This window comes from Pteronotus mesoamericanus, unplaced genomic scaffold (genome assembly GCF_021234165.1).
Source record: "Pteronotus mesoamericanus isolate MK-2021 breed Mesoamerican mustached bat unplaced genomic scaffold, CSHL_Meso_final contig_20, whole genome shotgun sequence".
In the NCBI taxonomy this organism is placed as follows: Eukaryota; Metazoa; Chordata; class Mammalia; order Chiroptera; family Mormoopidae; genus Pteronotus; species Pteronotus mesoamericanus.
Genome location: NW_026555085.1, coordinates 22,222,328 through 22,249,774, shown reverse-complemented (window position 1 = coordinate 22,249,774; position 27,447 = coordinate 22,222,328). Strand labels below are relative to the sequence as shown.

General features: G+C 35.1%; 1 protein-coding gene across 1 annotated transcript in view; it reads right to left on the bottom strand.

Annotated features, from left to right (window-relative positions):
- The window catches only part of TINAG (tubulointerstitial nephritis antigen), a 78,420-nt gene extending 52,070 nt beyond the window's left edge, over positions 1-26,350 (bottom strand). Inside the window, exons 1-5 of the mRNA XM_054569501.1 lie at positions 25,889-26,350; positions 19,538-19,601; positions 16,357-16,446; positions 11,215-11,329; positions 895-1,018 (exon numbers count right to left, since the gene is read on the bottom strand). Coding sequence (XP_054425476.1) covers positions 895-1,018; positions 11,215-11,329; positions 16,357-16,446; positions 19,538-19,601; positions 25,889-26,243 — 748 coding nt within the window. The 5' untranslated portion in view covers positions 26,244-26,350. The remainder of the gene's footprint in view (positions 1-894; positions 1,019-11,214; positions 11,330-16,356; positions 16,447-19,537; positions 19,602-25,888) is intronic.
- Between the last annotated feature and the right edge of the window lie 1,097 nt (positions 26,351-27,447).

Genomic DNA, 27,447 nt, shown 5'->3' with positions numbered 1-27,447 from the left:
AGTCAGATAGTCAGAAGTGTTTATCCCGGGGGAGTGGGCGGTAGCATAGAGTTAACAGAGGGAGCTGCTCCAGAGGTGACCTTGGCGAATGGCATTATTTCTAGAACAAACCAGTTGAGACTATGAAGTAATAATATTTACACAAAGATACCAGCACTTTTCTGTCCCAAGGAATGCCACTCTTCAGAGCTGGCTCTTCTAAGAGTCTATGTTCTTATTTCACAATGCTTTTGGTACTTGACTGTTTTTGAGTGCTCTTTTGGAATTGCCTTTAAAGCTTAAGCATAGTTTTATGAAGATCTTTGATAGCAGCTAATAAATATTATGTTAGTGTCAATTTAATTGCTGGAATGCATAACTCCTTTGAGGATAATTTGGAGACCAAATCTTGGCATTAACCTGAATACTGATTTACTGGACTTGTAAACTTATATAAAAATAGCTATAAAAGATATACTGTAACACTTTTGAATGATCAGCAACATTAACTTAGAAGACATTCTTATTAGAAACCATCTACATTACTTTAGACTCAGAACCTGTATATTTGTTTTTATCTAAAGTGGGATTAAACCTATTTATCCTTAATTAGTTTATTCTGGTCTTATTTTATATCAAATTAAGCCTCAAGAGACAAACAAATTCGGCAGCTTTTCTTTGTTGTCCTTTTGATTTACTCTCTATTTAAGATTAGATCCTATAGACCACTTGTCAGAGTAAAATTGATTTTTATATAATCTTCAGGTTGCTTTCTCTGGTAAAAATAAGATTTTATTTTAATTAACCAAATGTTAATGTTTAAATATTCTAAATTTTCAAATCTTTTAATTACTACCCCAGGATCTAGAGCTAAAGGGAGAATGTATAAAGAAGTAAATAAAATGGCTTTATTACTTGCAGTGGAAAATGCCCATGAGGCAGCACAATTCTTTTGATCCAATGGGTCATGAGTCCATCCAGGCCATTTATAAGAAGCAACAAAAAACTCTGGAAGATCACTTATTGCAGGTAAAGGAGCCTAAAGAAGAAAAGACATATGTGGCAGATTTTTTCAAATGCATCCCAATAACAATTATAAGAAAATTCCATGACCTTTTATAATGTTTTTTACTGATTTTTATCTTGTACATTTAAATTTTCTGAATGACATCCCCCAAAATCATAAGTTATGTATGACTTCTATTTCATATATGTTTAAAAATGACAATCCAATATGGGGAATCATTACATAGTACAAAATCATAACAACAGTACACAGAGTGCTTTTTCTGTGTTACCACAGAGTATAATAAGTTTGGCCAATGTCTGTCATCTCACAGCAGTGTTTTGGTCATCCTTGTGAAAGACCACGTGGTGTTGTTTAAATTTGGCCTCATAAATAATGTTTACTTTTATGTCTCTCCCATGTTGGAGAGTGTGTGTGATTCTAAGTGAAATTAATTTTTAAAAAATGCATTTGTGGCAACTGTACATTAACACATCTGGAGCAGCCGCAAGGAACACCAATTTTACACCAGTTATTGGGAAACAAAACTGGGACAAATTGGTTCACATTTACAAAACCTTTGAAGATTAAAAAGGACTTCAGGAAGTGTGTAATGCCAAATATACAATACCATTGAGTCTTAAGAGCCCATGTTAAGTCCGGACAGAGTCAATTTCAGCTGTTCTCTTTCCAAGAAAGTAAAGTAAATGTTATAGATCTTGCTCTGTTCATGTCATTCAAAGAAAATCTAAAGCACAATGCCTTCTTCTTTCCCAAACTTTTCTAAAAAGTGATCTTTCACTTCCATAAATAATCTGAACTTAAACCAAATAAGGATCTATTATTTTTTATCATTTATGCATATAGACATATTCACATACACATGCACCTTTTTTGAGACTGCTTTAAAGTTTTATTAAGTATTTTAATACTCAGTGTTTTATTTTGTCCTCCCAATACCTATAATATAATCAGGGCAAATATTATTCACTCTATTTTTTTGAATGAGGAAACAAACTTCTAAAAGTTAAATGACATGCTAAGGCCTCTCAGTTAAAATAAGAAGTAATCTTGATACTCTGGTTTCTCTTCAGGTCATATAAGTCTTACGTCTTTCTAAATAAGAAGTAATCTTGAAATTAGATCCAGGTTTTAGAATTCTTAACACTATGCTCCAATTATCATTTCCCTACTTTATCAGGAATAAACAGACACCCTGCAACAGAAGTAAAATTTCTATGAATGCTAAAATTTTACCTATTTAAAAGTTTTATAATTATACATTGAACAGGTCAGACTACTGATCCAATATATTGCAAAAAAAATTACTCCTGACAAGTATATAATACTTTTAAAGACCCAAGTAAAACTGAGAATTTACATATGTTTGAAAACGTATCCATCCAAAATATTTATAAATTTGAAGTCTAATGAGAAAGTTCAATTTTGATTTAAAGAATTACTATCACCTGATAAATTATTAAATCCTGATTTCCGTTACTAAAAATACTGCTATTTTTAGTAACGGAAATAAGCAATAGAAGAAAAGTACAGGAAACAGTAGGCAGATCACAGTAGGGTACCTGCATGATAACTTGAAGAGTGGTAGCACAGAAATCCAGCTGAGTTCAGATTGTTAGGCCATTAGAAAGACCACACTGCAAACACTTATAGTTGGAGCTAAATAAATTTGCTGCTCTGAGTACACAGTTTCAGAGATGGAGAATCGCTCTTCTAAGGAATCTTTCTAACTGGGACAGAAATACAGTAGTCCCTCCTTAGCAGTGGTTTTGCTTTCTGTAGCTTTGGTTACCTAAGTTCAACCATGGTCCAAAAATATGACATGGAAAATTCCAGAAATAAACAACTCATAAGTTTTAGATTGCATGCTGTTCTGAATACTGTCATAAAATCCTGCACTGCCCTGCTCCATTCTGCCCCTGATGTGCATCATCCCCTCGTCCAGTGTGTACATGCTGTATATGCTCCCCACCCACTGCTCACTTGAGAGTTGTCTTGGTTATCAGATCAGTTATCAGAGCTCGAAGACATGGACCACATTCATATAACTTATAGTGAAATATGTTGTAACAAATTGTTCTATTTTATTGTTAGTCATTTTTGTTCGTCTCTTACTGGGCCTATTTATAAATTAAATTTATCATTGGTATCTATGTATAGAAAAAATATAGCATATATAAGGTTTGGTACTGTTTGTGGTAGAACATATTCCCCATGGAAAAAGGGAACTACTATGCACATTTCTCATATAGTCCTCCTACCTTCCAATTTTATTATTGGTTTATGAATGTGCTTCAAAGCTATGTTGCCTGAAGTTTCCAAAAAAAATAGGTGTCAGTTTTTACTTTAATTTATTACTTCATAATTCCTAATTCATACCATAGCTAGGATATTTCCCTTCTGTGTTGAAGCAATAAAGATATAACCATTACTTCAAACACACTTCAGCATGGTTGAATTATTTAGAATTTGACTTCCACATTCCAAAGGCTACCAGAGAGCTCTGTACATGAGAGGTATTCAATAAATATCTGGTAATAATAAGAAGATACCTATCTATCTGGTAGATTTCATCTTTCTTAAAAAAATCAGTTTTTCCCCTGTGGGTACAATAAGTTAAACTATAACATCAGCATCCATTTTTGTTTTTATCATTAATATTGTTCAAAAATTAAGACGTATAAATCACTAATCCTTCTCAATAAGGCAAGGCAATAGAGAAAAAAACATGTAAATTAACATTTTTAATTGAAAACATTTTTACCAACCCACTAAGCCAGATCAATTCATGAAGCTCACCTACTGAGTCTTTCAAGATTTTTTACCACTTATTTAATTACTTTTCCTAAAAATAAGCCTGATGGGGATATATTACTTTATAATTTTATTTGCCTTATTATACCAGATAGTCTGACATAATAAACACAGAGAAAAATTTGTATCTCTTTACTATATAGTTACTATTTTTACATTAAATTATTAAATAATTTCCCTGTAAAGTGAGTGCTTTTAAGAGCTTATAAATTAAGGTAGGCATCACAGAATAACAGCTTTCAGGAACTGGTAATAGAACTCTGGCTTCAAAAAAGATATGTTTTTGTTTGGTTTTGGCTAAAATATAGCTTAATAAAGCAAAAGAATCAAGAGGATCAGCTGACAGTCACAGAAATTCCAAAATTACAGTGGCAAAAATAAGTAGAAATTTACCTTTAAAAAAGATAATTCATAATAATCTAATTATATTTCCATATGAACAGTAGTCAAATTTGAGGTTAAATTTGAACAGTCTCCTTACTTCAATATTTCCATTTAGAAATTAGTGACTAAAGATGTTGTGAACAAATGTAAAAATTAAATGCAATGATTAACATTGGAGAATTTTTTACAGTAATTCCTACACTTAATTCAATCAAAATCTCGAAAAGAGTAATAGAAACAATCGCAGAGCAGCTTGAGAACAAGCTAATCAAGTTAGTGACATTCTGGACATTCTTACTATGAGCCCATATCCACACAGTAGCCGCTATGTGAAGCACTCCCTGCGTTTCTAGTTGCACTTTCCCCCACTGAAATGTGGGTAACCAGAGGGACCAGAGAATCAAAGGAAGGGAACCAAGATCATTACGTTCTGACCTTCACAATCCAAGGCGATGCATACCAATAAATATCCTCTAAACTCTTTGATACTGGAGAGGAAAGGGCTAATTTTCTGGCTGCTAATGGCAAAATTAATTTTTCATCTTTAACAATAGTTGCCTTCATGCCTTAACTCTGAAAGAGTTGTGTGTGCTTTGATATTTCTCTAGTTTCTGTTCATAACTTTTTTAATGATCTACTTCTTATAAATATCAATATTCAGGGAAAATACCAGAGCAGGTGGTATTAGTTCTCCAGTCTTTCCCCCTTCATAGGTTTGTCTTTTATTCATAGCAATAAGCAATCAATTCAGTACACACAAGCTTAGAAAAACAACTATATTCCCCGGCTTCCCTCGGCTCCTAGGTGTGAGATGTAAGATGAAGTGTCATTGGAGAGTCTGAGAACTTTCCTTAAGAGACATCTGTCACTTTGCTTTTCCTACTTTTTATTGATTTTTTAAAAATTTTACTGATGTGAAGAATTTGGGTAGAATAGATAAACAGAGAGCAGCCTTCTTGAACCATTATATGGCCTGGGATATAAAGGCTCGGGAAAATGGAGCAAGAGGAAAGAAGCCTGGAAATCCATGACCAAGATATGCAACTCTAGTGGAGGACCACCTACCCAAGAATTGCTGTTAAGAGATCAATTTCTGTGTTATTTGAGCCACTATCATTTTGGACATCTGTCACCCTCAGCTGAGCCTAATGATCACTAAAACAGCACACATAACTCACATGAAAGCTGCTAGGGCAAAACCATATTTCACTGAACCCAGGATATCAAATACTAAGATGCATCCCAATTTCAGAGGGTAAAGAAGTGAGAAAATGTGCATCTAGAAATTGATGAACTATGATATATCCTAAAATGAGTTTCCAAAAGCACTAGTTTTGAAGTATTGCAATCAGTAATACAAAAGAGTTAATTAATCAAACAGTTCTGAGAAACACTGATTTTGAGAATGAAATAGATTTTAGTCCTCACTGCAATATGTTTTATAAACTACCTAAGAGTTGTGAGTCTGGAATAAATAAAAATAATGTTCATGATTGTAAATGTTTATGACTCAATGTGAAGTGTTTTTTATTTTACTTCACATTATTTTTATTGTGAAGCAGATCAAAGGACTATTGTTTCATAGAATAAACTTTGAGAAGAACCAGTGTGAAATAAATAGACCAAAGTTGGGGAGGCCAGAGAGTAGGTGCCTGTAATACCAACACAACAAATCACTTCAGAAATCTACTTTATAACAGCTCCAAGTATTTGTTGCTAAAGAGAGACAAAATGAATTTTCTTTTTTTTTTTTTGAAAATTTGTCTTGCAGTGATAAATTCAGCCCCACAGTGTTTCGTGCACGTCATGTTCATTCATATCATACTGTTACGCATTAAACTGAGACTATATAGAAAAATAAAACTGAAAACTCAGGAACTGATGTGAGAGGTAAGACATTCATTCTGTCACAAATCCAGCTGAATAAGGAGTGAGGCTGGGTGTATATTTTCTAAAATTTATTGAAGGGTTTAGGATGTCATTCACAGAAGTAGGGAAAGAAAGAAAAGACAGAGACTTGCGAAGACATAAGTAATCCTTTGATGCTCTTTGAATTTTAAAGCTCTTAGGGAAAGCAAAAACAACTGACATCGTATTCTGCCCCTCTCTCTTTACCTGCAAGAGGAGATGATTCTGAGATGAGCTGAGGGAAATACATACTTAAAGAGACTCTACCAGGAGACCTGGCCATGACCTTGTCCTGCAGCATCAATGAGCACCTACTGCGCTTTATAAAATTATTATAAAAGCCTGATGTTATTTGCCTTACGTATGTGGAACTAAACATCAATTTTATAGGAAAAAATAGTTTATTCAATGTTATATAAAGAACATAAATATATAAATGTTTTTACTTTTCTAGTCAGTGTTCTAGTTTCTGCACAGCCTTTTGTTTACACAGGTGACAAATGGTATTAGAATCAAGGGGAAGATGTTTGTTCAGGCAGAGTTATTCCTAATCAAATAAAAAATTTCAATAACCTATGAAGGGTAAAAACTAAACTTGGTAATAAATTCACTTTGACTTTTTCCAAAGGTACTTCTTGTCCCTCAGTTTTTGCTATCATTGAAATGTATTTCAGAAAGGAACAGATTCCTCCTATTATATCTAATGACTAGCAAAATAAATTCAGTCAGTCAAATACTATGTGTTATCTAGACAATGATAAAGTATCCAGCTTATTAAATAAATTTTCATTTCTGGTTGATGGCTTTAAAATTATTATATAATACATAAAACATTACTTTAACTTCAAAAAAAACTATAGGAAAAAAATTTTTTCCTCTTGTTAGTAATGCCAACTAAAATACACTAAAGTCACTTATATTGGATGAGTGAGAAAAGATGTACTAGTAAGCTATGAGGGTGACAAGACAATTTTAGAACCTTTTTCCATACATCAGTTTCATATCATTTAATATAGTACAACTACTGGTTTTAAATATTATACCAGGCTTCTTAATGTTTTAATGGTGTCCAAAAAGCTTCACCTTAGATGTGATGCTTATCTGTAAGAGCTTTTGTTAATTAACTTTTGTTTTTCTCCCTTGAGAATCAGCAACAACAAAACACTATTTGAAAAGTTATTCTTAACTGAGCTGAGTACAGAAATAGTCTTCATTTCTGTTTGAAAACAGTATTTTTATTCAAAATATTTGTAATATTTATAATAGGATATAACGTAGTGAAGCTTTTTGGAGTTATTTCCCAAATTCAAAAGCACTTGAATATTATGTCTGGAAAAACAATCAGGTACAGAGTTGATTTGATTATATTTGCTTTGATATGATATGATTTGATTTGATTTAGGAGCATAGCAGAAAAACTTGTAGATTCACCAGAAATATATAAACTCCATCAGGGCCAATAAATCCAGAGCCACACCTCTCTTTATGAATAAAATGCTCCAAGTAATGAGACTTTGAATCATTTACAGAATTCACCTGTTTCAGAACCCTGATATTCTCCTAAAGTTAATCCAAGAGAAAAAGAACAACTTATATAATAGATTTTCCTTAGTGCTATACTATTTTGTAAGTACTCTACTACGCTCAGCACTTCTCATTCAGTGTTTCATGAACTTCTTACTACCTTAAGAGCTAGGTACCACTGCTATCACCGTTTCACAGAGGAGAAAACAAGACAATTAAGTGGAGGAGCCAGACTGAGACCTAAGCACAGTGGCTGTTTAGTATATGGAATGGTGCCACATGAGTAAACACACTGGCCTACACATGCCTGTTAACAGGATTCAACTATGATATGTCTGTTGGCTCAAAAGGACCTCGGTCAATGCCAGTTTTGCATACAGTCACAATAATTAGTAGACTCCATTTTTTTCTTTCTAAGACAAAGAGAATATTTTACTTTATACGAATATACTTCTGCTCCCTCCAGCACTCTAATTTCAACACTTTAGCTTAAATTAGCATTTCTTAAAGTGTGTTCTATGGAGCCTAAATCTTGGGAAATATTAATAATCATTATAAACAAGCAAATAAAAAAAGATTCTCTGATCTCATGAATTTAGGAAACACTGGGTAAAAAAAAATTGTTAGAATAAAGATTCTTAGTGTGTTCAATATACAAATGAATAGTATGAATCTTCATAAGGAAGATATGTCAAACCATGCCGTAACCTGTTTTGTACAAGGAGACAAAAGGCGCAATGAGCAGAATTTAAAGTTCTTGCTCTCTAGTTCTTCTGAAGCCTTGCTCCCAATCATTTCCTTTGTGAGTCTATCCATACAACATGTTTCAATGGACTGACACAAAATGTTGATTATTTCAATTGTTCTTAACAATTATAGTGCAGAACAATTTAGAACAGAGCTGAACAACTGAGACATGACTTTGAACAATCTCAAGATAACACACTTACAGGGAAAATTTAAGCATGGGTTGATCAGCTAGCATATGTTGACCTGACACTAGACGTAATCCTGAAGTGGGTCAAGTAGTCTTTGTACACTGCAAGAAGCTACGTGGCCTAGGCAGCTTCCCTCTCAGGCTTCTTTCTTTCCATTTTTTTACTTTCTTTTAACTACTTTGTTTGTACCCAGAGAAAACATTATTCATGCTTCCTTTTGTCTACCCTCATTTAGGATTGCCATCCAGGGAAGGCTTTCCAAAAATCCTTAGATTACTTGTTTCTGAAATGCTACAACCAACATGTTTCCAATCCTCATTATTACTAATCACACTCTACAAAAAAGTAATAATTTCCACTAAACTAATTCATATAGATTATCTGACTTTTCATATTTATGATTGTGTGTAAATAGGTGACTCTGTGTATAACCCCTATTGATATTCCTCAAACTAACTCATCCTCAGCAGATACATTCTGGAAATAGAGAAATAAGCCAAGGAATGAAGCCAGGAACCCAGGCAGGGGAGAGAAGAGCTTTCACAGGAATCAGGGATGACTGTGGCTTCTCTTTCCTACCCAGGGAAGAGAATTTCATGAAACCCAACCTGTATCTATGTATTTCTTTTTCCATGCTACGGTGAATGGCAACTTGGGAAAGAAATGTATCTCATTTTCCCTAGAATATAAAATATCCCAAGTTGCAAAAATTAAAACTTAAAAAGGAAATATTAGAAATAATATGGAGAAAATGTAAACAGACACCCAGTATGTGGCTTACTGGAGCATTCAATAAATGCAAGAGCAGTTCTTATAAAGGTTTGAATTTATTCTTTTCTTAAACAATTCTGCCTCTTTTTTTCCAGATGAGGACAAAATGAAAAAAGAAAGTAGCCAGGAAAAAAAATAACTCTTAAAATTGATGACACAGGTCATGAAAATGAGCCACATCTGTAAAAACTTTGTATCTTACTGATTATAGGAAAGACCAAAAATACATCTAAGCTGATCATTTCATAAGTTAGCTCTGGATCAAAGATTTTAAAAGGCTTTTTGCTATTGTGCACTTCAACGGGCCAAAGCTAACTGATTTTACTGGAACTCTGGGGACTCTTCGGGGCAGATCTTTTAAAATGTCTTAGCTCTATAAATTAAGTAATTCTGAGGTGGCTTTTCACTTTTCTCCATCTCAGTGTGACTTAACCACTCTCAATCTCAATTTTCTTTTCTTTAAAGTGTAGATAATTATAGCACCTCTACATCAAGCTGCTGTGGCAATTAGATGAGTTGATGTATGAAAGTGCTTATAAGAGTGCTTAACACACAGCTGCTCAATAAATGGCAGCTATTACTAGCTTTTCTAATACTAGTTATAATGTAGAAGACCCTACTAGTGGAATTTGAATTGGAATAATAACTCAAGGAATTACATCTCTCAAAAGCAAAGCACATTAAATGTTTAATAAGAAACCTGTGGATTTACAATTTATCCAACAACAGCCCTGTTTACTCTGAGATGCTGAGAGCTTCCAGACAGCCAGGACCGGATATCTTTATTGCAGAGAGAGAAGGCTGCACTGCAGTATCCTGGGAGCCCAGCTCTGCCCTGGGCTTTCGTTAAAGGGACTTTGAGTACAGTTGACATCTCAACAGCAAAGTGCATGTGCTTGAGAGACATCACACGTCTCAGAGGTGGTCAAACCCAGCTGTGGGAGTTAGAAGTCTATGACAATTATACAGGCAGAAGCCTACTTGTGCAAGATACCTATAATCAGATAATAACACCTCTTAAAAATGAGAGGGGAAACCAGTACGATATACAAAGCATAAGAGTGTTAGGAAATGCAGAAATCTCCCAAAGGAGTTTGCCATACCATCAGGCAAAATTTGAGGATGTTCTTTCAATAAAAACATTGAGGATTTTTTAAATTTTTTGAGGTCATCACCCAAGGATATATTTATTAATTTTTAGAGAGAGGGGAAGGGAGAGAGAAAGAGAGAAACAAACATTGATGTGAAAGAGAACATCGGCTGCCTCCCATAGGCAACCTGACTAGTGATCAAACCTGCAACCTAGGTATGTGCTCTGATGAGAAGCAAACCCTCAACCTTTTGGTGTATGGGACGATGCTCCAACCAGTTAAGCCACCTGGCTGGGGCAAAATGTTGAGGATTTTTGAGGATAAACCTTTATTAATTATCATAGCATACATGTCTACAGTTAGTGGCATTTATTTTATCCTTATGTGATAATGGATAGTTCAAGAGACATATTTACAAAAATAACTATGTTTATTTAAAAAAATGACAACTAATGCCTTTCTTAAGGACTGGGTCACTGAACAACCAACAATCAGAAACACAAACTTCTATGAAATTATTAGCAATGGAATTGAACACACAATTGTTCTTGAAGATAGGAGGGTATATATCTTATTGATATTAGTAAACATTAAGCCTATTAATAAAATTTTGAGGGATATAACAACCATTTTGGGGAAGGTTTTTTATTTATATGACAAAATTATAACTCTTAAAGCTCAAAACTCATTATTTTTGTTATATAAAATTGCTTTAAATGCACATATGAACACACCTGTACACACACATATGTACAAGTCAGAGAGAGAAAACACTTACTGTCATTTCATTCATTCTCAGAAGCATGGAGCTGGGCGGCAAGGTGCCAAGACGATATTTGAAACCTTCTTCTAAAGTCATTCCCCAGAATTGACTGTAGTTCTGGGCTGTCCATCTGCCTTACAAATGAAAAGAGAAAAATATGTGCAGATTATGTAATAACACTTTTATAAATACACCTTCATTTATATTTTTGAAATTTTACAGAAACAAATCTCACAAAATTAAAACTATTACTACAAGCTTGGTATTTTTTATATTAGTGATACATTATTGATTACTCTAACAGTGAAGCATGTGAGACATGCTTCCTAAATGAGGTCTATTTCAATTACTTTCATGATTCACATAAGGAAACTAAGACTGTATCAATATAGACTAAACTTAAGAATGTAAAACCTTTATAAACTGTAGAGCAATAAAGTGGTAATATGGCCAATATATGCAGTTTCTTTTAAGTGTCCATAAATACATTTGAGATAGAAGCTTGAATGTGTAAAAATGCATGTATAGATTAAATAAAATAATGTGTTTCATTTATAATTTAGTTTTGAAAAGAAGTTACATATAAAAGAGGTATCCATAAAAAATTGAGAGTAAGTATTCTTTAAAAGATTACATTAGTGCTAATTAATTTTATTGAAATTTTATTGAAATGCTTTACTTAAATATTGAAATAGCCTATCATGTTGACTTAATTTGTGTTAAGTGCTCAATAACATTTGTTATTAATAATTAATATTCACAATAATATAAATTCAATTGGTGTAAAAATAGAAAACAAAAAAGCATATTTTTTCTGGAGACATATTATGTGCTCTTACATAAAAAAAGGTTTGTTTTCAAATTCTAATATTGAAATTTGAAGATGAGAAAAATTCCTTAATTTTAAGAGGTGAAAAATGAGAAAGATGAAAATCATTTAATCATTGCTTGTTTGACCTAGCAAAAAATTGAGGGCAATACATATTCAGTACTTTAAACTTTATTCTGTTGTGTTTATTACCATATTGTTTATATTGTGATAGGTTATAATGAATGATTGAAGATAAAGCTCAATTTTCAATAATATGCTTAGCAAGTTAATGCTTTTTCTAAAAGTCTGTTAGTTCATAAAATCTTAAGCAACTTCACACCATAATTTTAAAGTGCAATCTCTATCACCCAAGCAATGTCAATAAGCAATCCTCTGACTATATTAGGTATTGTAGCATTATTTAAAACACTAACAGGATCAGCCTTAGGCAAAAATCATATCAGTAAAGTGTGCTTTTGGTGCCCTACACTAGCAGTTTCCAAACATTCAAATTTGTTTGTCATTTAATTAATCACTAAATTTAGTTAGCAGGGGTCAGTATTTTAAAAAATAAAATAGAATATAAGAGAAGTAACAGGAAATATTAGAGTTTACTGCACACAGTGAAGGCAGGTGCTGTTTATAAATATCTAGGAGTGTGTAAAGGTATGTTTGCAGATAAGTGTGTGTGTATGTACAAGGTCACAAAGTTAAATATATGTTTTAATGTGACTTATGCTCAGAAAAATTATGAAAGACACTATGATCCTACACCATCCACTTCTGACCTAGACTTAACCATTCCTTCTAATCGAGTTTAGCATTTATTGAGCGTTCTTAATTTATTTATCAGATTCTCTTGTAAATACTGGGAACATTGAAGTAAATCAATTTATTTACCCTTAAAGAGTTCGTACCTAAAACAACTGCAAGGATAGAAGTGACTCCAGTATGTGCCATTTATTAGCAGTAGGTAAAAGTAAGATCAGAGTAGAGGATTTATAACATAGCTCTGCCTGAGGGAGTCGGTACAGTTTTTCACAGAAAGTGACTTTAATGCTGAGTCTGGAAGGATGAAAATGAGTTTGATGGCCAGATGTGAAAGAAGAGAGTATTTATTCTAAAGGCAACTCTGGAGCAAAGCATGCAGGTTGGAAATTGGGTAGAACATTTAGGGAACAGCAAATAAATTAAAATACTTAACTATGAGAGGGACTAGGGAGCCAGAGGTTGGAAAAAGTGTAAAAGATGAGTCAGTAAAGACGCATTTGAGTCAGATGGCTATTTAGACTAAGGAGTATAATTCTATTTTATAAGCAAGACAGTGCTATGAATGGCACACATTTGTTTTAGAAGGATAACTATGAAAGTACAAAGGATTGGTTGGAGTTAGGTCAGTCTGGAAATAGAGCTATGTCAGGTCATTTCAACCTAAGTTTCATAAAGAAATGCACTAGAATATAGCAAAGGAATAGAGGAAATATTTAAAAGAAATGTGAGAATTATAAGAGCTTAGTGACTGAAAGTGAGGAGGAAAGGAGACTCAAACGCACTTCAAATTTTCTGGGTTGGCTGACAAGGTGGAAGGTGATACAAATGTCAGAGGTCAACCCCTTCGGCGTGGGGTGTGCTGATTTTGAAAAACCAGGGGAAAAATCAAAGCCAATTCATCCAACAGACCAGATTTTGAGTTCATGAGAAAAACCAAGTTTAGAGATGTAATACATTTAACATGGTCACAAAATGTCTGCAGCTTTTTCCATCAAGAGGTGGAGTCTATTTCCCTAACCTTTGACTGTGGGTTGATCTAGTGACTTGTTTTGTCCAGTAAAAAGCAAAATTGATTCTTGGCAAATTTCAAGCTTAGGCCTCAAGAGGGGCCATTCACAGCCGCCACTGACACCTAATTAGAAGACTACCATGTGAGGAAATTAAAGCCAGCCTGTTGAAGATACGGGGCTCCACCAGCAATCAGCACCAACCCCCAGACCTGCGGGTGAGGCCGTCGTAGCCAATTCAGCCTCAGCCAAGGTTCCAGATGTCTGGAAATACATGAGTGACCCCTGGAAGGATCAGCAAAGAGCCTCAGCTAAGCCCACCCAAATTGTTGATGTGAACAAATGCAAAGCTTACGGTCTTAAGCAGTTAAATTCTGGAGTGTTTGTTTCTTTGCTTTATGCAGTGTCAACAACTGGAATAGTTCTCTATATCTCTTTGTCCCACTAACGTGCTGATTATTACTTAAGCCACTAATTTGGCACTTATTCAATGTATACTGCCTTATCATTAGAAATCCATCTACATAGTATGACATGTTGTTAATCCCTTTAAGATAAAAATTATCTGTTTATATCCTTAGCAGTGCCACAAAAGAAACAAAAAGAAATTTTGTTATTAATTGATTGTATTAAAAATAATATAGGGAATAAATGAGCACTGAAGTAGGTTATACAGAATGGATAATGACTGGGATCTAATATTCTTCCAAGGTACAGTAAATAAATGTTTTAAAGAAAAGGTTGTATATATTTGTGTGTAGGCTATTTTTTAAATATTTAATAAATAATGAATGATATATAATTCTGTTTTTACATATGAAAACAATTTGAACATAAGGAATAGAAAATATCTGAGAATTAGAACTTCCTGTTAAATCCAAGCACTTCCTTCCCTTTTTTCCCCCAGTAATTACTTTGAGTTTCACTCCTTTTCTTCATAGCTTCCATCTTTTACTTAACTTTTTTCTTTTGGTCCATGTATAGTTTCTTTGGCTCCAATTACACTTCACTTTTTATTCTTTTAAAGTCATCTAGGTTGCTACTAAAAGGCAAAGTCCATGCCACTTAAATAGTCCTAGAGACTCTGTCAATAAACAAACGATGAAAAGAAAATCCTTCCTTCCAAAGAAAGCAGAGTTCCCAGCAGCTTTGGTACCATTACCTGTACTATCTTTCCACATTGCTTTGTACCGTGGTTTCTCATGAGTCTCTTGAAAACTGAGCTGCTTATTATGTCTTCCTGGAAGTGTGTGTTTGTTGGAACCCAGTTCAGATTATGGCTCATGATGACACATACTCTTGTTTTTTAATGATTTGACTATCACTTAGCCACAGAAAATTATAATGAGTCTTCCCAAGAAATACTTAAGATATATTATTACCTAAAGTATTGATTAAACACATGTGCACACACACACACACACACACACAGAAGAATTTAGAATAGTTTAAGATTATTAATGTCAACAAATATGACTTTTCACATTTTGTGTCTCCCAAGAAAGCATTTTGGGTACATTGAAATAATGTCTCCATTGTGCTAGGAAACATATGTCTTATGTGTGGAAGGAAATAATGTTTCTAATTTTTAAAAATGCATTTCAACCATGGCTGGGTAGCTCAGTTAGAGCATTATTTGGTCAGGATACATACAAGAAGCAACCAATGAATTCATAAATAAGAAGAACAACAAATTAATGTTTCTTTCTCTCCTTTCCCCCCTCTCTAAAATCAATGAAAAAAAATTGAAAAAATAAAAATATATTTCAGGGCCACTTCATTTTTAGGGTTGCTTGACAATAAATTGTCTTATGTGAAATCTTTTTCAAAATGTGTAAAATGTTATCAGGGGTATGTAGAGTTTTGATCAATGGCAGTGGAGAAATTCTGAGACAGACACCAACCAGCCTATCCCTCTTTCAGTTTAATAAAAAACACCAGTGTTAGCACCTACACCTTAATTTCCTCTTTGTAAGTGAAGAAACTACCTAATTTATTAATCTTTCAAAGAGCATCAAACAATTATTTCCTATGTTTAAGTGTCGATCAGCCCTATATTTAGGTTATTAGTAAAGGAAAATTGTTCAAGCAGTCTTTTGATTCAACTGTAAGTGAAATTGACTAGATATCAGCTTGTCAGTGAAACTGTCTACATGCGTTGGTTATTTGGGGCATCATCAAGATATTATACTGCCCTCATCAGGCTAGACTGCACCCAGGAGAGCTGAGCATGTGATTGGCAGGAGGAAATCAATTATTCCTACTTTCTGATTTTGCCTGAATACTTACCCAAACTAAAACTCCCTGTACACTTCTCACTCATACCATGACTCTGTTCCTTTCTAGACAATTTAAGAGTATGCTCTGTTTCTACTTTGTGCATTTTAATTACTTAATATTCACCTCTGTGCATCCCATTTTACATGTCTATCTCCCTTCTCATTTCTTTCCTACCCTTTCTTTTAAAATAACTACTATTTTTAGAAGTAAAAGATAGAAAATACATTGTTTGAAACCTGAGGAGTAACTGGGAGTGCCAAAAAGCCTGTAAAGCAAGATTTCACTCACCCATAGTCTCCTTTATTGACATGTTCAATTAATTCTGGTTCAACAAGACATACATGCTGGGAACATTTCCATTGCTGTCCTGAGCATGTGCTGCAAAAAGTATTAAAAATTACAAAAGTGGCCTGGTCTTAATGGAGTACATATACAAAATTAGTAACCAGAGTTGTGCATTGCTAAGGCATAAAATGTATTTTGATTAATGTTAGCCATATGCCTATTTGCTTTTGGCAAAAAAAAAAAAAAATTATAACACATGAATTAGCTACCACTCAATTTGTTCTAATCCTGTTCTCCAGGAAATTAATATATGAAGTAACCATACACTCACTGAAGTTTAAAAACACATATCAGTTTAAACAGTGGATTCAACATATTTGTAATTGAAAACTTTCTACAGGATAATCCTGTTAAGGTAACCTCTTTTTACATATAGCTACTGTGTTCAAAGAAATGCAATTTATCCATAGTATATCAGAATGTTTATGATTAAGAGGCATATTTAATGCAGGCCTGCTGTGTGATGAACAGCAAATTCAAGCAATAATAAACATATTCATGAGCCCTGGCCAGGTTGCTCAGCCAGTTGGAGCGTCCTCCTGAACACTGAAAGGTTGCAGTTTCAGGTCGAGGTGTATACAGAAGACAAAGTATCTCCCTCATCTCTCTTTCTCTCCCCTTTCCTCTCTCTGTCTAAATCAATTATATAGATATATATAGATATATATAATATATATATAATCGACATAAATCAATTATATATAATTGACATCAATCAATTATACATATTGACATAAATCAATTATACATAATTGACATAAATCAATTATATATGATTGACATAAATCAGTTATATATTTATATATATTTTCATGATTTGCTTTTTAACATTCATTAAAATTAAATATGCTTATACGTATATAGGTATATGATATATTGTGACTTATGATTCTGTCTGTATTTAAATATATGCTTTGTTTCACAGATGTTCCTTTTATTTGAAGAAAACATATAAGAACAGTAGGATTCAGTTCAGTACCACTTAAATTCATTACCATCAAGATGGTGGTACAGGCAGACATGGCTCTCCTCTTCACACAACCACAGCAAAATTACAACTAAGATGTAGAGCAACCATCACTCAGAACCAACAGAAATAGAGTTGAATGGAAGTGTGACAACTACAGAATTAAACAAACCACACCCATCCAGACTGGTAGGCAGGTCGAAGATGCAGAATGGTCTGATCCCACATTCACATGTGGTGGATAAAAATTCAGGAGGGATATCTGTGGATCAAAGAGTCCCAGCCCCACACCAGGCCCCCAGCCCAGGGTTCTAGTGCCAGGAAGTTAAATCCCCACAACTTTTGGCTGCAAAGATCAGTGGGGAATGAGTCGGTGGAAGAAACTGCTTGAGCCCCAAGTAGCTCCTCTTAAAGTGCCCACACAGGGACTTACCTACTCAGACTTACTCTATCTGGGCTCTAGTACCAGGGTGGCATCTTGAGGAGCACCAGTGGCATACTGGGAAAGGCTAAAGTGTCTGGCATCAGGACGAGCAGAAGCCTTTGCCCCTTTTCTGGGCCCTCCCCCCAAAGAAGCTAGCAGGCTGGTGCCATATCAAAGATTCCATCAACCTAGCTAACACTGTTTGACCTGCCTTGGAGATCCCCAGAGACTCTGCCCCACCCAGTTTACAGCCCACCCCAGCTGCTTTTCCAGATGAATGGTTTTGGCTCCTGCTTAACAACTTCATAAATCCTCTCAAACAAGCAGCAGCTGGCTTCAGTGAGCCCCAGGCCCTGAACTAGAAGCCTTGATTCACAGTTTGGCTTTGGCTGGGAATCTCCAAGCCCAGCCCAAGTAGCAGCCATCTCAGATTGCTTTATAGCTCAGGCAGGGTGGCCCCGGGCAAAATACAAGTGGGCGCCGAACTTGGCCTGCACCACCCGGGAATCCCCAGGAGCCAGTGCACCCAGTGGACAGCTAATGACTGCTGTGGAGCACCACCACCCTGCCTCTGCACAGTGGATCTTCCATGGAGGGTGGAGGTTGGTGGTCAGTGGCCACAGCCAATCCTTGCCTGGGTAAATCCCTCCTATTGACCTGCCAACAGCAACCAAGGCTCAACTACAAGAGGAGAGTATATTCAGCCCACACCAAGGGTTTACCTCTAGTACCCAGCTTGGGTGATAAGGGAGGCTGTGCCATTGGACCCTGCAGGACACCTACTACATTAAGCTACACTACCAAGACAGGGAGTCATAGCAGCTCTGCCTAACACATAGAAACAAACACAGGGAGGCTGCCAAAATTAGGAGACAAAAAAAACATGACCTAAATGAAAGAACAGATCAAAACTCCACAAAAAAATTTAAATGAAATAGAGATGAGCAATCTATCAGATGCAGAGTTCAAAGCACTGATTATAGGGATGTTCATGGAACTTAGTAAGGACCTTAACAGCATAAATAGATCCAATCAGAAACAAAGGATACACTAATTAAAATAAAGAACAATTTACAGGGAAACAACAGTAGAGCAGAGGAAGCTGAGGATCAAATCAATGATTTGGAACATAAGGAAGCAAAAAAGAATCAGAAGACAAAGAAGAAAAGAGAATCCAAAATAATGAGGATAGTGTAAGTAGCCTATGGGAAAACCCTAAGCAAACCAACATTTGCTTCATACGGGTGCCAGAAGAAGAGAAAGAACAAGACATTGGAAGTCTATTTGAAAAAATAATGAAAGAAAACTTCCCTAATTTTGTGAAGGAAACAGACATGGAAATCCAAGAAGCACAGAGAGTCCCAAATAAGAAGGACACAAAGAGGCCCACCCCAAGACACATCATAATTAAAATGCTAAAGGTTAAAGATAAAGAGATGGGAGGATAGGTGTGGGAGAATGGGTGAGAGGTGAGGGGATTAAGAAGTACAAATAGATGGTTACAGAATAGGCATGGGAATATAACGTGCAGTATAAGAAAGGGAGTAGCCTAAGAACTTATAAGCATGACCCATGGACATGAACAACGTGAGGGGGAGACTGCCTGAGGGAGTGTGGGGGCCATGTGGAGGGGGACGAAGGGGGAGAAGTCAGGAAAACTGTAATAGCATGATCAGTAAAATATAATTAAAAATAAATAAATGAAAATAACAAAATTTTTAAAAATTTATTACCAGGAGTTGCAGTTTTCTTTAATTACTGATCCTTCTTCATAATGTTGACCATCTCTGAGGCAACCTGCCAATATAACATGTAAACAAATGAAAATTCTAAATTGAGGAATAAAATGCATTAACACAACAAGTAATCTAAAATTGTGTTTAGTTTTTCAATTATGCAAAAATATGTGGTGCCAATCTGATGGAAATTCACATCTGTTTTGTGTCAAGGTTTATATATCAAATTCTTCTAGGCTTATTTCATGAGCTTTTATCTTTAAACTCCATATTATATTCCAACAGAGATGATTTGTGAAGCATGAAAACTAGACTACCAAGGAATTAACCACTAACCACACTGAAAAAAAACCCAGAAACCTGTTTTAATAGTTAAGCAATAAAAGTTTAAATAAACTTATGTCATTTCTCATTTTTAAAAATCTAATAAAACATCATGAGTGATTGCATATGACTACATAAAATATGAAACTATTTCATTGAATTCTATTTTTCTACAGGATTTGGATCAAGAGAAAAATTCATGAAATCAATAATATTGCTTCTATTTGTGTTCCAAATCCAATTTTTTCAACTATAACTAGTTGTCAACTAGTTTACCAGATTATATTAACTACTCAAAGAGATCAATGGTGAATTATCACCATACAAAAACCATCAGTAAGATATTGTGAAAATAGTACCCTGGTTATATATTAAATCCTTTTTGAGAAAATAGTTTATACAAATTTAAAAATCATGCTTAATTAGCAAAGAGCAAAACCTACTACTTTGTCATGTAAAAACTTTTTTCACAGAAACATGTAATTGATAGATCACATCAATGAACCCTAATTAAACAAAACAAATTCTAACTTTTTTAGTCATTCAATCTTAGGGGAAAATCTACATGTTTAGAAAACATTCTAAGGGATGTGGTATAACTACCAGCCACAATATCACAAAAGCCACCTATGGAATTACCTGTCCTCTGATTTTTTAAGAAATTGATTTGTGGGAAACATTTCACAACTACCGGTCTTCAGCACGTATTATGTTTGCACAGCTCACTATTTTGCTTAACGAATGAATCTGAAATCTGTATGTAGTTGCATCTATTCACCTCTTTCCTGTGTATTTTTGACACTTCCTAATCACGAAAAAAGGGAAGGAAACCACTTCTCTCCTGGATCACCGATTTCTTGACATGGCAAAGAGGAGGAGAAAGATTCGACTTTAAATCAAGTTCAAAGTTGTAATTGCTACCCAGGATTATGCACTTTTAATAAATGACTGTGCACTATGTTTGTAACCTAAAGAGACCTTAAAACTTTCTATTATCTATGAACAACAGGAAATTCATGCAACAACTGATGTTAATTCAAACTCAAGGGAAGTACTTCTCTGATTAAAGAGAAGGTAAGTAGTAAAATTGAAGCTGATTTTTAATCATCCCCCATGAAGCTTGCTTGTACATCATATCATTTATGTAGATATAGGGACTGGAAATCATATAAAGTCCTAAGGGAAAAAAGACTGTTCCTTCCCTGACCCAGACCTCATCAAATCTAGAATAAAACCAAATATTTTACAGTGACTTATAAGGTCTTACCCAAAGTGCCTCTGCCTACATTACTCCTGTCGTGCTGGCTGGGGTGGAGTTCCCAGAAACTGAAGGATTTGCACAATAATAGGATGGAGAAAAGTAAATGGGCATAATTTGGAGGTAAAGCCAATGGGACATGAATTGAGTTTGGGAAATGAAGAAGTAGAGGAATCAAGGATGTCTCACGAGGAATTTGACTTTAGCAATACAGGGACGGTGAATGTGCTACCGAAATGAGGATCAGGCTTGTGGCAAGAAATCAAGAATTCCTCTTTGCCAGGTTTAGGTTAGAAATGCTATTGGAAAATAAAAATCCAGGGTTAAGTCAAGACTGAAGCATGAGTTTGAGAGACAGCAACATACATTATTTTTAAAGCCTTAAGATGAAATAACAGTCCATTTGAAAGATTGTATATAGGTAAGAGAAAGAGGTCCAGAACCAAGTTTAAAATACTCCAACCAACAGACTTTCAGAAGAGGAAACTGGGAAGGAGTGTCCTGTGAGGAAGGAGCAAATTCAGGAGAGGGCAGAAACTTGGAAAGCAACAGAGGGAAGAATTTCATACAAGCGTAAAAGATCAACCATGTAGAGTAGTGCAGGGAGGAAAAAAAATGAGACTAGGCATCTGAATATTGCATTTAGTAATATGAAAGTGGTTAATAACCCTGCCAAGAGAGATTTCACTGAGTAGCAGGGAATGACATCTCGTAGGAATGTGTTGATAAGAGACGTAGAAGTCAGGAAGCAAAATGTTTCTTTCAGCTATTTTGCCATTAAAGAAAAGAAGGAAATGGGATAGTAGCTGTTTCAGGACATGGAATCAAGGGATCTTTTTCAAAGTTGGGAGCTACAAAAACATATTTTGTCAATTAATAGTTGATCAGGAAAGAAGGGAGAAAATGCTGCTTTAGAAGAAGGAAGACAGGAAGGAGAGATAGAGGAGTGGAAGGGAGGGGAAGGGAGGGAGAAAGAATTGTATGGTAAAGTTCTTGAAAACACTAGAGTATGGGTTTCAAAGGTCAAGGGGAAGAATTGACTCAAGGTAAGCAGTAACCCAGCAGGAAGTAGGTTAAAAATCATGATGACAGAGGGATAAGACAATTCCTCGTGGCTTCATTTTCTCAGTGAAATATGTAGGAAGCACTTCAGAGTGAATTGATTGATGGTTACATGTACAGCATCTCAACCACAACCAAAAAAGGTAATGACTATTGAAATTAATGGAGTTTTGCAACTTTAACAGCCACTAATTCAAAATATTTGGAAAGTGAAACACTGGGTCTACTGATGTGAGAAAAGATAATAAGATGCTTGTAATTTATTTTAAAAGACTTTAGCATAATGTGTTATAATATCTGTGCTGGCTTAAATTTCACTTTAAGGAAAGCAGTTAACTTGCTCTAATCAGGATTCCACATCTCAGCAGTGGTCACTCAGGCCAGACTCCAGGGCAGCTGCTACGAGCGCCTCCGTTACTCATCTTTTGATGAATACTAGAGTGTCTGTATAGTGAATGTCAGAAATGGGCTTCCATTGCTAAAACTAGTGGCTTGTTAATCAGCATAATGGATGTAAGTAATCAGCTCTCATTGGTTAAATTAATAATACTCAATTTATGTAGATTAGATAAAATAATTTAAAGTTACATTCCACTCTTGTACCATATAATTTATATGTATCTCTTAAGATCAAAACCCTTTACTCTTACACTTGGTGCCCTAGAATTGATCTCTGAAAGGTCCTGTGCCCAGCCATTGGCAGGAGGATCTCTCATCGCCTGACACCCATTGTAATTATAACAAAACTCTACCTCTGAAATGTTATAACATGTCCTTCCAGTAAATTTTTCATGCAAAGGAGATGTGTGAAGCATACAGAGGTTGTGCGAATTGGTTTATGCCTCCTTACCAATATGTATTTTCATACCTATCAGTATGTATGGCAGAGTTTGAGTGTGACTTATCTTCATTATAATGTGGTTAAGAAAGTTGTGAAGGAGTAAATAACCCTCATCCAATTCAAATGTGTCAGTAGTTTACATATTTTTTTTGCCAATGTGAACATGAGTTGTATGTAATCAAATTAGCTTCAATCTATTCACAACAGATGGTATACTAGACTCTTTCCTTAAGATCTGCTACATCAAAAGGTTCTGCCTAGAAAATCCACTCTGGCTCCATTTCAAACTCTATCACTTGTTTTCTGCATTTGATATTTAAAATCCTCCAATTATTGGAAGTTGCCATCAGAGATAAGGAAAAAATTATAGAAGGAAGATATTTACTGATATGCCCTACTTCCAGTTTATACAAAAGGGATGTGATGTTTTTAATTTTCAAGACAATGTACATGGTTTTAATTCACTGGTTTAAAAGGGCTCCTAAGATAGTTGCAATACAAAGAACTAGACAATACCATGTACTAGATAACTGAAAAATATTATTTAATAGATCAGGGAACTAACAACACATCGCAGAGGAAAATGACTGTATACATACAAAAAATTGTATAAACAACATACCATTGTTTTTTATGTTAACTAATTTTCACAATTTTTCAATACTCTGTAGGAGTATTTTCTTTCAACCAGCTATTTCTATAAGCAAGATAAAACAAAAGAAAATAATTACCATCATGAGAGCAATTATAGTCTAATGTGAACTTTGTGCTACTAAATAAAAAATGATTAATTGCTCCCCTTCATAATGAATTGAATAAAAACTACACCAACATAAATTCTGCCTAAAACATGATCTTAAAGTCTTAGCAAAATTCTAGCTCTCAAGAAAGAATGAACATTGAAGAAGTAGTAAACACTTTTCTAAAGAGGCTATATGTTTCAAACAAGAAAAGCTCAAATACATTTTAGCACATGCAAAGCACTGCAGCTTATACATAATATTTAGACTCAACACCCATGAAGCCAACCCTGTTCCTACTTAACACCTTTACATGCGTTCTCATAACAGAATTCTTAAATCCTTAATATGACCTCTAAATCCTGTCATAATATGACCTTTATTCACTTCTCAAACCTCATCTCATGGCACCCCCAATTCTCAAGTAATCATTACTATCCAAAAAACGGTGGCCTCCTTTCAGTCCCTGGACCAAGCTCCTCAGTCCCAGATCTGAAACAGCCCTCAGTTATTTAGGTCAGATCCCTTCTTCCCAGTCCTTGAGTATCAGCTTAAATGTCTTCTTTTGCTGCCCTCTTCCCCAGGATAAATTTATATATTATTTTATTATATTTATTTTATTTTATAAAAGAAGTTATTCATTTATTCAAGATTTAAAAAAGCATTTGATGTAATATTTATTAACAAAGGAAGATTATTAGCAAATTTTCTCAAAACACACCTTTTTGCATTAATGTATACGTTAATGTTATATTCTGATATACTTTCTCACAGTCGCTTAAATGTTTCCTTCAGAGAAGTTATCACTATTTGCAGTTGTATGGTGAATTTTTTAAATATCTTACACACATATCCCCCAACTTGACTGTCAGTGCAATGAGAATAAGATCTTGCCTTTTTTCTTACCCTTGGCTGACTCAGAACTAAACATTACACCTGGCACAGTGGAGACATTCAATGAATAATTTTTGATGTACATCTAAGTCTCCCATTCCTAGTAGAGTATCTGCCACTTTTTAGGGTTAAATAAATGTTTGCTGGGCTGTTTATCGATAAAGGAAAAGGCTTGAGATAAATGAAAATTCTGTGGAAATGTTAACATTATATTTGTTTTAAGAAGAGTTTCCTCAATTTTTAGAAATTAGGTGACACTGAGAATGAAGGCAACAGCATCTGGACTTTGAAATGAGATCTAGATTTGGAAGGATACCAAATTCTAGTTTATATTAAATTTCGTCCTAGCTGTAATTTCCAGGCACCATACCCATTTACCATGGCATGGCAGAGCTCTGATTAAATCTGCATTCTTGCTGAGGAGATTTGATACAGTGGGTGACAGAGAAATAAGGCCTCAAATAAGTGTAACAACAGAGTTTTATGTTTGTTGCAAACCTTGAATATGTTGATTGTTCAAAATCCATAGGCATTCTTTTATAATTACACCAATATAGTAAGTACCATCATTCTCTTTATGACTTATTTGTATTTACCTGCTCAGTCTACGACTTTTACAATTGCTTTATATGAAGCCCTCCTTTGTTTCTAATAGTTTAAAAATCCCAGATCGGCAAAACAAAACAAAAATGCAAATGAAGAATCTATTTTGTATTGGGCAGGGTGTGTGGCTGACTTTGCTTTTATGCTGGTTTTAACGGCATCGCAAAACCATAGATTCTAATGCTAGGAGGTCCATTAATCGCATCAGATAGTTAGAAAAATATCGCATGAATCTGCAGGTGATCATGGGACTTTCATGAGATTTTCTAAGAGGTTACACTCAAGAAAGCTTGAGAGTCCTACTGTCAATGCATTTTACAAAGACAGAAAACAAGAGTTTCCAGTAACTTTTATACAAGTTGATTATGTTTCAAAAGAGGATTCAGACCAGCATTCATGACTGTCACATCAGAGCTTTCCTGATGCTGCTGGCATGATTCACATGCCCTGCATCTAAATCAAAACCCTCTAACAACTCAGACATCTATTCTGGTGATCCCAATATTCATTTTTCTTAAGGATGGGAGGGAGTGAGGGAAAGAGGAGCAAGGAAGGAGAAAGAAAGTTTGTCAGATCTCGGTATGAACTAGTATAACATAATGCTGAACCACAGCCCCGAAGCCTACCTTCTGGATACCAAGGCTTTGTGTGAGGAGGCCATTCTTTCTCTTCGTGGCAAAATGACTGGTAATCAGGGCAGCAATCAGAATTTTCCCTTTCACAGAATTTATCACAGTAACACAGTGCATTCGCCTCATAGAAATGAGTGACACAGCCATCATCTCTGTCTTCACAGCACCTGAAACTTCTACAGTATTGCCCTTTGAAAATGGCTCTTTTGAATCGAGGACCTTCTGAAATGGTGTGATTGCTAGTGAAAGCGACTCTGGGGTCCACTTCTCTTTGAGATGCATACTGTTTCTCCATCCAAATTTCTGTAATAAGATAAGAGAAGATGAAGATCTTATATGTGGTCCACATTCTCTACAGGTCAGGTACAGCTCCCACTTTCTGTTGTGTCCAATATATAATTCCTTGGGGTTTCTCTTTAGAGCCTGAATTCTAATCATCAAGACAACTCTGCTGGAATCCTGATACCAATCCTTTACTTGAACTGAGTATACTTCTTGTAGTTAAACATTAATCAAGAATTTAAATATTTGCCCAAGATAACGTAAGTGTTAGAAACAGACTGTTGTAATTCCTCTGAAGTTAAAAATTTATATCACGTAAAAAATGTTCATCACCATGAAAAATAAGTATATAGATGATACATTGAATATGGCTTGTCTCCCCCAAAATCTAGATTCTTAAATCAAAAACCTCTCTAGAATATAAATGGCCCAAATTATGGCGGCAAGAACCGCTGTCAAGGTACACAAAATTCAAAAGTCAAAAACACAATTATTCATTTCACCTACTTGCATTGCCACTGAAATCCAGGCTCTCGTGAGGCCGCCTGCTAAGATCTGTCATATCAATAACAGTTGCTCTAAATCATGCCCAGTCACACGCTGGTTTGATTTCCCATCTGTACTCCGTTTACCTACCAGAAAGCATTTTGATTTCAAGGCTTAGTGGAACTTAATTCAGCCAGAAATTCCCTGAGAGTGACGGTTCTCTCCACCCAAGTCCCTGCTTGGCATCAACATAGGAGCCTGCGGTATCTGCAAGGCAGTTTATAGTTAAGGAAAGTGCATTCTCTGTACTAAAGAACTTCAAGGGGATGGAACTGTGAAGGAAACTCAAAGGTCAAGATATCCTTAGTGTTTCTGTAGAGCTGTGAATTTACAGTGGGTTTTGTTACACTGTATTTATTCATTAACTACAATAACTCCCTTTGGATTGGGGATTAGTAACCAACAGATGATGAGTCAGCAAGAGAAGTGGGATGGCCTAGTAGAAAGGGCTTGTCTTGACAATCAGAAAACGTGGACTCTGGTCCCCGAGCTACTGCTTAATTGGCTTTATAACCTACGGTTCACAACTTGCTTCTCTGGTTCTCAGTTATTTCTCTATAAAACCAGGGTCTTCCCCTTTAGGGCTAATTCATAATTCCAGCCCTTCGAGCTTACTCCCTGACTTCGCTCCATAAATTATTGGATTCATAGTTTTATCTTCATTGTTGTCCTTTCTTCTGGTACCTTCCTTTTTATATTTTTTTGTTTAATTTTACATCATCTTG